Genomic DNA, 13,305 nt, shown 5'->3' with positions numbered 1-13,305 from the left:
CTTACCAGACATGCTCTGGTTCAGTTACACTGCATGGTACGTTGAGCAAGTGTCTTCTACTATAGTTATGCTTAGTGTACCTTTTTAAGTAGTTGTTATGTCTAGCACCCACCTAATTGGCAAGAGAGGTATCACAACTAAACTAACTTAACATAGATGATAATTTATAAATTTTACTCTAAAAATGGATTTTATAAGCTTTTAACATTGTAATGATAAAAAATTAATAAAGACACAAGTTGTAAATTTACTTTGTACATTGCAAGTTAATCACTTCTCTACGCCTGATAAGATCTCATTTTATTTTAATAACCATTACTAGTTTTATCATGTATAGTATAATTACTACTGTAGATAAAATTTAGTATGTCAACTATGATACCTCAATGCTCCTAAAGCCTAATGCCCACTTCAACATGCCCAGTAACCCCTTAGAGGCAATACCACCCACATTGAGAACCTCAGCTGTACAGGGTTGCACGATCTGTTAGAAATAACAGCCCAATTTCCCTCTAGTCACACCCTGCAATCTTAAAAAATATAGAGTATATTGGACAATGTTTCATAAATATCACTATCATTTTAACATACACTTTTCCATTCTTGCATAGGTCAGACAGAATTCATTTCTATGGCTGGATGCTCTTTCTATTACCAACTTTCATCTGTTTCCAACCAACATTATATTTCCCCATGGCCAGACACATTTTCATGCAAGACTGGAAATGAAGGACACCATTTGCATGAGGGCAGGCTGAGAAGTTCATAGGCTGACTATGAAGGAGTGATACTAGAGCTGTGAAATTTTGCATGCATTAATTTCAATTCTTTTTACAAATAACTGCATTGTTTCTTTCCAGATAAACTGACATCTCACTGTGGCATCACAGTGTTATCAAATACCTGCAGAAAAATGCTGTAGCCTCCATGGATATTTATGCTGACACGGTTGCTACATTCAGGGATGACACTCTACCTTTATCAACAGTGCAATAGTGAGAAGCTGAATCTAGGAGAGGAAGGGAGAGTCTTGAAGATGACCCAGCATCTGGATGTCCTATAACTGCCACCACCAAGGAAAACATTGATAGTGTTTACTATATGATGATGGATGATAGGTAATTAACTATAAATCAAATAGCCAATGCTATTAGCATATCTGTGAAGCAGTTGAGAATATTCTACACAATGAATTTGGCATGACAAAGGTTTCTGCTTGATGGGTGCCATGTCTTCTGACAACTGATCAAAACTGCACCGGGAAGATCACATCACAGGAAAATCTGACATTGTTTCAAGCATTTCCAGCTGGTTTGTTTGGATGTTTCATGATATCATTATTTCTCTTCTATTTTAACAAAACTGTCCGACGAATGGGAACGTGAAACTCTGAGTAACAGCTTTTGTTATATTTCTGCTGCTTTTAAATAAAGCATATTACTCTACTTCTGGTATTTGAGTACTCTTTTTTCCACTTTGTTTCACATTTATGTGCTTACTCCAGTATATATATATATATATGAGACAATGACTACTGACCGAGACCTTTGGAAATGTGCTGTGCGTGAGAAGACCCGGCAAGCCAAGTGAGATCGTTGCCAGTGCCCCTGGACTGGCTCTTGTGCGGGTGGCACATGGGATGCACCATTTTGAGCGTGGCCATTGCCAGTACCGCCTGACTGGCTTTCATAGGATTTTCGAGCGAGATCGTTGCCAGTGCCCCTGGACTGGCTCTTGTGCGGGTGGCACATAAAAGACACCATTTTGAGCGTGGCCGTTGCCAGTACCGCCTGACTGGCTCTCGTGCGGGTGACACGTAAAAGCACCCACTACACTCTCTGAGTGGTTGGCGTTAGGAAGGGCATCCAGCTGTAGAAACTCTGCCAAATTAGATTGCAGCCTGGTGTTGCCATCCGGTTTCACCAGTCCTCAGTCAAATCGTCCAACCCATGCTAGCATGGAAAGCGAACGTTAAACGATGATGATGATGATATATAAAGAAAGAAAGAAAAAAGAAAAAATACTAGATGGTCATGGGCTGACTTGGAGCCAGGTAATGACAAGAAAGAAAATAAGGAAGAAACAATAAAGGAAATTTCTGTAAATGGCCACTTACCAGACACATCTAGTGGGTAAGCCAGATCAATTTTAACCTGGCCACTTAATGTAGTGCCAGAATAATGACATTCTTGATTGTCAGCTAATTCTATCTCAAACAATTCAGTTGCCCCCATATTTTGTTGTAGTTGTTGTAGCAGCTGCTATTGCTGTCATTATTACACAAACAGCAAAGAAAACATGGAAGAGAAAAAAGAGAAAAAAATTATTATTGATATTTCATTTCTACCTTAAATATTTTCATTTTATCATCAGCAACACCAACACAACCACCACCTCACTGTCATCATCACTATCGTCATCTTCATTAGATTGTTACTGATATATCTGCTATACACACAAACTTCTAAAGAAAAATCATTTGGCTAATTGACAAACTACCGAAAACACTCATATGCCATGTCCTGTCTTCCTCTGCCTCTGCATTACATAATGAAATAGTGAAATCTGAGTGAAGGTTTACATAGCAATTAATATGTGCAGAATATTAACAAAAAGTGACATAAATGCAATGACGTAAAGAAGGAGTTGAACATTTCAAGCAAGACCCCTCGTAAATGTTCATCTCTCAAAAGATTAATTTCATAATCATCATCCTTTAATGTTTGTATTCCATGCTAGTATGTACTGGACAGGAAGCGTCAGATCCAAGGACAGCATCATGCTCTATTATTTGCTTTGGAATAGTTTCTGTGGCTGGATTCCCTTCCCAATTCCAACCATTTTAGAGAAAGTACTGGTGCTTTTTTCATGGCACTAGCCCTAGTGAGGTCCCATGTAGCTCACAAGACTGAGATTCTTTCTGACTGAGTGGTGCTACAGTAGAGAGTGAAGTAACTTTATATTAGATGATGAAAGGTGAGAGCATGAAGGAAGGAGCCTGAACAATTTTTTTTACTGTACAAGAGATATATCATATATAAGAGTAGGTGGAAATAATTGGTATAGAGCTAGAAAGAGAGATAAAGATGGTAGTGAAAAAGCATCAGAGTGGGCTATATGAGCATGTTTGAAATTTCTGTACATATTAATCACCTCTCCTAAGCCTTCCTTCTCAGATTTCCTGAACAGCAGCCTTCAGGAATTTTCTCTATACCATGTTAACCTAATAGGCATTGAATTAAATTGCAAATATGGAGTGCAGGAATATAATTGCCTGAATCAGCAATCCTGGTATTAATTTTATTGACTCTCCCCACTCCCAGAAGGCCTGATTTTAATTTTATTAATTCCTAGAATGAAAGGCAAAATCAAACGAAATTTAATTCTGTAATGCACTCTACAGATTCTTTCACACCATCACTTCTATTAATACTAATAATTTCTTAATTTTGCCAAAAAGGTGATGGATGAGAGGATATTACAAAACCAAATTACAAATATTATGGGGAAGAGGTACACAGAATAGAGTTCAGGAAGGCATGGAAAGAAATGTAGAGAAAGAATGTCACCCACAGCTTATTACGTCACACCTGAGATCTAGGGTTATCCTGACAATCAAAAACGGCAAGCGCCCCCACTCAGATGAGAGGGCGTTTGCCGTTCTCCAGCTTACAGGTGCATGCTGAAAGATCATTCATCTGAACTATAATCACCATTCATACCCACTTTTCCCTGGAGCACAGAAATGCTCCTTCCACTCTCACTTTCCTCGCAAAGTAATATTTGAAGAAACTCGAGGGCCTGCTAAGGTGATTGTTTTTATTAATCTACATACACACACACGTTGAGATGAAAGGAAAATTCGACCATAGTGTGATTTGAACTCGCAACATGAAAGGACTTCATACTACAAATATTTTGTCTGTTGCGCAACTTTTTCTATCAGCCGTAGGAATGAGTTTTTGGGTAGGTGAAATTATCCTCACTTTAAAACAGCTGATGTTTCTTTTTAAATATTTCTAAGGTTGAAATGAGAGGTGAAACGGCAGTAACCTTGACCTTTACAAGGCCTCAGAGACTGATAGATGGGAAGATGATAGGAACAACTTGTATTACAGCATAAAGAAGTGGTGCAACTTTAGATCGATTTAGATCGACCAGCAATTCGGACCAAATGCTTGTAGAGAAAACTCCGCGAAAGGGACTCATGAGCTAGGAGGTGATATTAAACAAAGCAGCGAATGAGTTCTACCGCCCTCTTTAAGACCCCAGGAAAAGCAAAGGCAACCACAAGGAAATTTGATCGCGTGGGTGGGCTGTTTGTTTTCCCCTAAACTATGTATGCAGGCGATGTGGATCAATGCTGTAATAATGTTATGAAGAGTGGGGGGGGGGGGGTTAAATGCGGTTATGTATTTGGCATGACATGTAACATGACTGAAAGACATACATGTAGGTGGCAGAATTTGTTATGTTGGACATTGTCTAACCTTAGTATCCTTGTTCCGCTATGACGTAAAGCACCAGACTGCTAGGTCAAATGAAGCCGTGTAAAAATATTGGTGTCATTTGTGCTGCTTCAATACATTCGTAGTGGATTTGAACTCATGTTCTTCCATTTGCTTGTTTAACACCTTACCCAGTCATCAGTATCGTTTCAACAAGGGTAACAGTTATAAGGCGTATCAGTAAATATATATATATATATATACCCCACGCATTCATAATGTACACATCCATTCTCCAACTTGTGCGTGTTTGTCTTTTAATTATATATGAATATTTAGATATATACATCCATCCATCTCAGATATTAACATACGATACTTTATCCCAAATACCCTCACCCAGAATTCATCTCAGACGCATACAACTTACCAACTACGCGTAAATCTGTCCATAAAACACACACACAAAACGTCGATGCCAACCACATACATATATATATAGATATATTTATATGAGTTTATATATTTATATTCAGTCCAAAAGATACACCAACGAATAGTTTTCAAAAATAAAAACAAAAAAAAGGCTTCCTTTTGAAAGCAGGTCTCAGTATTTTAATAAAGAGAACACGTAAATCTAACAGGAAAGAGTGTATCATAAGCTGAAATCAAATACACACACACCGACAGAAAATAAATAGATTACAAGTGACAATAACTATATTAATTGATGTATTAATTATAATTCTGCTAAATAATACATCTTACCTTTGTTTTATGTTTTTGATGGGTGATATCTACTGTGTTTTGTTTCTCACTGCTGTCTGTCCTCCTAGAGCTATATTATAATTATAGTCAATTACACGTAATATGTATAGTTTTATAAAAGTTTATTGTTATTGAAAGACTACGATATGAAGTATGAGACGCGCCATGCTTACCAGAGTCGAGAACGAGGTTCCCCAGTACACACAGACACACACACACATAAATATAATTTTAGATGTGTGTACGAGTGTAAGGGTACGTATATATGCATGCGTGCATGTATGTATATGTGTGTGTGTGTGTGTGTGCTTATATAGGTAGAGATTGACTATATGTAATCTGAACCTTTCCCCCCTTATTTATTAATTTTTTTTTACGGAATCCCACGTTTTAGGCTATGGAGATTCCGATTCTGAAAAAAAATTTTTTGAAAAATTTCAATTCCCCCCCCCCCCACCAAGCAGGCTATTTACATGCTACAAATAACAGCCAAATCTCACAAAACTAGTGTTAGGGTTAGGTTTAGGGTGAGGGTTAGGGTTAGGGTTAGGGTTAGGGTCAGGGTTAGGGTCAGGGTTAGGGTTAGGGTTAGGGTTTGAGTTAGGGTTAGGTTTACCCTGTGGATCTATATAAAAACCGGGGGGGGGGGGGGATCGAAATTTTGAAATTGAGATCTTTGAAAATTTTTTTTCCAGAATCGGATTCTCCATGGTCTGAAACATAGGATTCCGTAAAAAAAAACAAAATTTAAAAGTGGGGGTATACCCAGATTACATATACTCCATCTCCACCCTTATATATATATATATATATATATATATATATATATATATATATATATATATATATATATATATATATATATATATATATATATATACACACACACACACACTACATATGTGGAAAATTCTGTTTGTGGGTGTATTTGCTTGTGGGTTTGTTATCTAACTCCTATATCGTTTTATCAATTTTTATGAAACTTGACACATGAGTAGAACTCATGTCTGGAAACCTAGTGACATACTTAGATTGTTGAAAAAAATTGATAATAGTTTTCCTGGAAGGGATCCTATATATAGCCAAAGGAAATAACCTATTCATTTTCATAAATTATTTGGTATAAATCAAATTGAGTATGCTTATTTCTTAATATTTGAACTGTTAGAGTTATCTTCGCAATTTATCCAATACAATCCTTAAACAAGTAAATAGTATTTTCCTAAACAATAGGTTCACTTATTTCGGTTAGTGACTTATTCACGAATATACCAAAACTAGCGCCGCCGAGGGTAATATTCTCTGGGAATGCACAAAAGTCAACCTTGGCAGAATTTGAACTCAGAATATGCAGACAGACAAAATACCTATTTCTTTACTGCCCACAAGGGGCTACACACAGAGGGGACAAACAAGGACAGACAAACGGATTAAGTCAATTATATCGACCCCAGTGCGTAACTGGTACTTAATCTATCGACCCTGAAAGGATGAAAGGCAAAGTCGACCTCGGCGGAATTTGAACTCAGAACGCAGTGGCAGACGAAATACCGCTAAGCATTTCGCCCGGTTGTATCATATGTATGGGATATTTTTTTTTTTTGTTTATGGGGAAATGGGAAAATAAGAGTGAATATTTATTTTGTGAGTGCTGTGTATTAAGTTCATAAAATTGTGCATAAAGTATATAAAGTATATATATATAAAGTGCATTAAGTAATCATTGTATTCCAATTTCTTTTACTTTGCAATGATTAGCAGATAAGCAATTATCTTTTGATACAGACACAACACAGGCTACACTTTCAGGTATTTTGGATAAAGTTTTCAGAAATAACCTGATAGGTTTACCATTAATTCCGTGAAATATTCACAGGTCTTGCTAGTAATAGCAATAATAAGTATTTCTAACTTATGCAGAAGGTCACAAGTTGGATGGGAAAGATGGGAATAGAGCCATAATATTCAACTAGTACATTATTTTATCAACCCTAAAATGAAGAAAGAAAAATTTAAACTTGCAGTGGGAATTGAACTCTTAAGACATAAAAAGAGACAACTAACTACAATAAAACATTAATTCCAATATCCTCATAATAAAAATAATAATTTACTAATTTAGCCATAAGGCCAACCACCTTGAAGGAAGCAAGTGAATGGATTACATCAATCCCAGAACTTGACAGCTGATACTTTATTTTATTGACTGCTTAGGGATGAAAGGCAAAGTTGACCTCAGTGGGATTTGAGCTCAAAATGTAAAAATCGACAACAGACACCACAAAATTATTTTGTCGAACTCTCTACAATTCTTATTTCTTTATTGCCCACAAGGGGCTGAACATAGAGGGTACAAACAAGGACAAAGGGATTAAGTCAATTACATCGACCCCAGAGCATAACTGATACTTAATTTATTGACCCCAAAAGGATGAAAAGCAAAGTCGGCCTTGGCAGAATTTGAACTCAGAACATAACGGCAGACGAAATACCACTAAGCATTTCACCTGGCATGCTAACGTTTCTGCCAGCTCGCCGCCTCTACAATTCTGCCATACAACTGACAAAAATTTGAGAAGAGGCAGGGTTGTCATTTAAATAGAATCCCATTTTTTGACTGGAATTTTATTTTATCTACCCTGGAAGGATATAAGGCAAAGTTGACTTTTGCAGGATTTGAACTCAGAATAAATACTTGAAAAAATACTGCAAAGCACATTTTCTGACATTTGAATGATTTGCCAATTTACCAGCCTAACAATAATCCTTTCTACTAAATTCACAAGACAAGGCCTGAAAATTTGGGGGAGGTGAGGGTTAGTTGATTACATTGACCCCAATGTTCAACTGGTTCTTATTTTATCGACCCTGAAAGGATGAAAGGTAAAGTCAACCTTAGCAGAATTTGAACTCAGCACATTAAGCTGGAAGAAATATCTTGAAGCATTTTGCCTGGATTCTAATGATTCTGCCAGCTTACTGCCTTCTACCAGCTTAACAATAATAAAAATATGTCTTTCTAATTCTGGCACAAGACCAGAAATTTTGAGGGGAGGGTGAAGTCAACTACATCAGTCCTAGTAATTGACTGCAACTTATTTTGTTAGCTCCGAAAGGATGAAAGGCAAAGCGAACCGCAGTGGAATTTGAACTAAGGACATAAAGAGCTGAAAAACAATAATAAAAATTTTAATAACAAAATATAAATACTCTTGTCATTTAAACTGGTGAAATTGGTATTTTGAAAAATTCTTAACTATGTCTCCTACCTCAGCTTGAACCTGTTGAAAACTTAGACTTATTTCAGGGTGAGATTCTTTAAACTTTAAAATAAGCAATTTTGGGGAAGCTGTGAAACAGAATACGGGTTTGAATAAAAAATGACAGTACGTACATCTATTGCTGCTTGGTTCTCAGTTTATGTGATCTATTCCATACACAATTGTTAAATGTGCAAGTGATGTGAGCCAGTGGAAAGTTGTTCTCTAGTATGTTCGCTTTGGATTGATTGCAGAAGAAAATTACATAAGCCAGCTTAGTATGACATTTGAAATAATGAAGAGCAATTAGAAGAGGTGAAGTAGAAAGGCTGAAAAATGGCATCTATGTGGAAATAACCATATTATTTAGATTGTAGTTAGTTGGTATGAGGATGCAGTAACCTAACAGTGTAGAGGTGTGGTAGTACAGTGGTGCTAGGGCAAAGACATGTCCTAGAAATTTGGTAGATATTTTTGGGCTTTTGCTTCCAAGTTTTTTTTTTGCTTTTTTTTCAGGTTACTCTCACAATTTTCAGGCTAAACATCAATTTTATCTGAATATCAGTTCAGAGTGGACATCTATTCATGGGGAACAACTGTTTAAGGCAAACAATCATTCATGGTGAACACAAGTCTGTTGGCTTCAAGCTTCACAAAAAAGTCACCAGTCTGGGAATACCTATGAGTTATTGAGATGGTCTCTCTTTTTTGAACTCTTTCTTTATAAATTCTTTCTCCCCTTGGTTACTGGCCTTCAAAAGTTCAAACTGGACAGCAATCATACGTCCAGTTTAAAAGGGCCAGAAAATGCTATGATTAAATTAATAACACTATGTCTATCTATCTATCTATCTATCTATCTATCTATCTATCTATCTATCTACCTGTCTGTCTATCTATCTATTTGTCTGTCTGTCTGTCTGTCTGTCTGTCTGTCTGTCTGTCTATCTATCTATCTATCTATCTATCTATCTATCTGTCTGTCTATCCATCTGTGTGTGTGTGTTTGTGCATGTGTGTTTGTGTGTGTGTGTGTGTGTGTTTGTGCGTGTGTATGTGTGTATGTGTGTCTAAGTGTGTGGGTGTGTGGATGTTTTTTTAAAAAAAGATGAATGGAGGGATTTAATGTGGTGTAAAAGAAAACACCATCCAGATCAGTTTTCATTAGTTGATGGTAGGTGATTAGTTGTAGCATTCCATTGTGGAAACATTTGATGCTAGATGGTATTAAATAACACCGTCTGTTTGCCCCTGCAGTGGAAAATTACTACTGCAGCAAGAGGCTGCTGATAAAAGACCTGTAACAAGGGAAGCTACTTTGTTTGGATTATTTCAGAGGAGGTTAGTCTGTGTGGAATTTGAAGCAAGCCAATTTGGATTTCCGTGTTGATAATAAATATTTTGTCTTGAAGTAGGACCCCAGACTTCCAAATCAATGATTACTATGGTTATTTTTAGGCGTAGAATTTTTGAGAGCGACATAGAAATTATACTTTTATTACACTATTTTCCTCTGTTCTTGATTCTTATTTCCCTTCATTTCCAGATATACTGAGAATGAAAAGTAGAGTTCTTTCTCTCTATCTTAATGAAAATATAAATTGGTTGTATCAGATCTTAAATGTATTTCCTATAAAAGGGAAAATTTGGATAGTGCTGCAGTTGTAAGATGGCTGTTAGGATGAGTGAAGTATTTAGTAATGTGTTTTACATTGAAATGTCACATCTGGGAAACAATGATATCCAAGCAACTGTAGCTAATCTTAACAGTATTTACATTGAAGAGCTTGTCATTTTTTAGTGTTATTGGGAAGTGTCAGCTTACAAAGTTCTTGATTATATTGTTCATTGCATTTTTGCTACAGAGTGAGTTGAACTAAATCATATTTCTCTTTCTGCGCCTGATAGTCCATCACCTAACCATTGTTGATCAATAAATACTAATCTCAAAAGTGTTCTCTCTTGGAGCATACTAAATAGACTTTTTTTATTGTCTGTACAATTGCATATGGTAAGAAACTCTGAGTTGCAATAGAGGGGAGCATCATTTTCTTCCAAATAAATTTTTTCTGGCAGGGGCTTTGACTGACAAATATAGCATTAGCAAAGGAGGAAAAAGACAGCAAAAACATAGTTTCTTTGATTCAATTGGAAGATCAACTTTCGCCACTTTCCTGTCATTTATATCTCCAAAAAGACACACACACTAACACATATACTCACACACAGACATGTACACTCACAAACATACACACATATAAATGCTAAAATTCACTATGAAGAATATCCATAGATTTTAGGGATGATGGTGGGAGGGGAGTTTAGGGATGATGGGGGAATGTATACAGGTCCAGTATCATTCCTCGTTGTAGATAATAAGAGAGAGAGTATAAAAAGAGATACCTCTCCTACTTTTATGGACAGCATAGTATATTAAGAAAAGAGAAAGGAGGAGTGGAAAGAGAGTTGATATAACAGAGAGGAGTGGTTGATAGATGTGAGGCTATGAAAGTAGTGGGATCAGTAGTTAAAGATTTAAGAGGGACACACGGGACAAACACTTGTTTGTGAATAAATAAGTTTGGAGATTAATGTAGACATCAGATTAATTCAGTAGAATGAACAGGGTACACATTGAGTTAGAATAACTGGAAATTTTTGTACAGTTGAAATAGAGATGTAGCTGACCCCTGCCTCAGTTTGAATCCTCACTGTTTTCTTTCCAATTAAAAGGTTTTTGAAGGCACAAACAGGATCTTTAATATTGAGTAATGATGTCAGAAAAAGTGTGGCCGATAAAACTATATTAATTACATTGCAGATTTTCAAGTAATGATATCACCACATATCTGTCCAGTTAGATTTCTAGAATGCTATAAAAGAGGCCGGATCTGAAGAGAAAAATGTAGAGAACTCAATAGCAAACAATCTAAATGTCAGGAACTTAGCAACAAGAGTTGCAAAGCTTGACTACTGGGAAAATTCTTGCAATTGGCAAGACTCCGCAGTTATGACTATCAAAATGCAGTGTTGTAAAAAAAAAACACCTCCTATCACAAATATATTCTTGATTCTGTTTTGACACACACTCATCTACAATGAACAGAGCTGTCCTGTGTCACTTTGCTTTTGTTCTTTGGAACAGTTGTGTTCTGTTTCAAACTTTTAACAAATAAAACATGATAATTGGAAAACAATAGACTGTTCTTATTTTTTCTTTCGTTATTGTTGAATTACTCATATTATTATTGCTGTTTAGCACTGTCAACATTGATTGAGCAGGCCTATAATGACCCATCTCTTTCTTCTTTTTAAGCTTAGTATGTCTGAAACTACATCAGCCAATATGTCCTTCATAATTTTTTATGACAACTGAATTTTATTTGAAGGGAATTTGGCTGTTGTTTCTAATAGGTCAAGTAACCATTAAAAGTCTCTCTCCAAAGTCCACAGATGTTGGTCCAGCATCTAGTTTCTTAAACTATTGGTTGCTGCTCTCCCTCTTCTGAGAGACAGTGTTAAGTCAATTTGGGATTGTTGGAACTTCCATGGAGACTATTAAAATTTTGCTTTGTTTATTAGAGTAATTTATTAGTGAATAAAAAATAATATATTTAAAATATACACACACGACAATATGCCTATGAAATATAAAATACAATTATGGAACGGAAAACAAGTAGTGCTGTAGTTTACGGGTGTAAAATATATACACAAAATTGAGTTTTGTTTAAATAAAATATAAAAGAGGTATATGGTCATAGACAGAGATCGATTATATACATAAATACATTAATGGTCAAATCACTGTCCATTTCTGGTTTTCTTTATATTGATTATTCATTTTGAATGAAATAAAAGACGGCATTTTTATTGTTTAGGACCAGATGAGTTTTATCGAGGAGACCTGATCAAAGGTGTTCCAGCCACAATTTTTTTTTTTTATTGTATATCAAAAATTATTCTCTCCTTGTTATTAAAATCTTGCTATTAAATATAATATAATTATATTGAATAATCAATAGACAAAAAGTCACACGGAAAAAATAATCAAAAGTTTGCAGTGATTTGACCATTAAGATATTAATATATATAAAATCGATCAGTATGTCTATGAGCATATAACTTTTCTTGTTTCAACAAAACTTTTCGTGAATATATTTTACGAACATGAATATATTTTAAGAACATAAACTACAACATTGCTCATAAACCGAACGAGAACAACAAGAGTTCGATGGATTACTCTTGTTCTTTTTCAGTTCTCATTACACTTTTCTATATTGACATTTTGACAGAGTTGTCGGTGTACGTTTTAAAATGCCAGTTGTGCCTACCTTCACCTTCCTTCAAAACAAATGGCATATAGGATATAAACATCTCGGCCAACACACAATAAATAAATATAATTATAACCATTATTTATATGTGATGACTACTAAGATTAATTAAATTGTCTTCATTACCGTTTTATAAATATATTTTATAATTACACATACTATGTGTCAGCTCCTAAGGCACTTCCAAGAGTAAACAATGTTATTGTGTAACATCTAAGAGACTTTTCTCTAAGTCCTGTCAGTATTGTATCAGAGGTCAAGGTTGGCTTTTCATTAAGAACATGTTTGACAAGTCTACTCACATTTTATATCAAGAGCAATAACATGTAACAGTTGCCATCATCATCATCATCATCATCATCGTTTAACGTCTGCTTTCCATGCCAGCATGGGTTAGACGATTTGACTGAGGACTGGCGAACCAGATGGCTACGCCAGGCTCCAATCTGATTTGGCAGAGTTTCTACAGCTGGATGCCCTTCCTAACGC

The 13,305-nt window shown here is 35.7% G+C and overlaps 1 protein-coding gene across 3 annotated transcripts in view; it reads right to left on the bottom strand.

Moving 5' to 3' along the window:
* The window catches only part of LOC106881109 (arrestin domain-containing protein 17), a 32,547-nt gene extending 22,772 nt beyond the window's left edge, over nucleotides 1-9,775 (bottom strand). The window contains exons 1-2 of one of the 3 annotated variants that reach the window (XM_014931347.3): nucleotides 8,611-9,775; nucleotides 2,117-2,267 (exon numbers count right to left, since the gene is read on the bottom strand). In XM_014931347.3, coding sequence (XP_014786833.1) covers nucleotides 2,117-2,234 — 118 coding nt within the window. In that variant the 5' untranslated portion in view covers nucleotides 2,235-2,267; nucleotides 8,611-9,775. Of the gene's footprint in view, nucleotides 1-2,116; nucleotides 2,268-4,490; nucleotides 5,112-5,216; nucleotides 5,403-8,610 lie in introns of those variants that run through there. The other 2 variants (XM_014931346.3, XM_052967892.2) reach the window with 2 other exon arrangements.
* Between the last annotated feature and the right edge of the window lie 3,530 nt (nucleotides 9,776-13,305).

The sequence above is a fragment of the Octopus bimaculoides genome, chromosome 5, assembly GCF_046866305.1.
Source record: "Octopus bimaculoides isolate indiv1 chromosome 5, ASM4686630v1, whole genome shotgun sequence".
Taxonomy (NCBI): Eukaryota; Metazoa; Mollusca; class Cephalopoda; order Octopoda; family Octopodidae; genus Octopus; species Octopus bimaculoides.
Note: the sequence above shows the minus strand (reverse complement) of the source record. Positions and strands in the feature narration are given on the sequence as shown.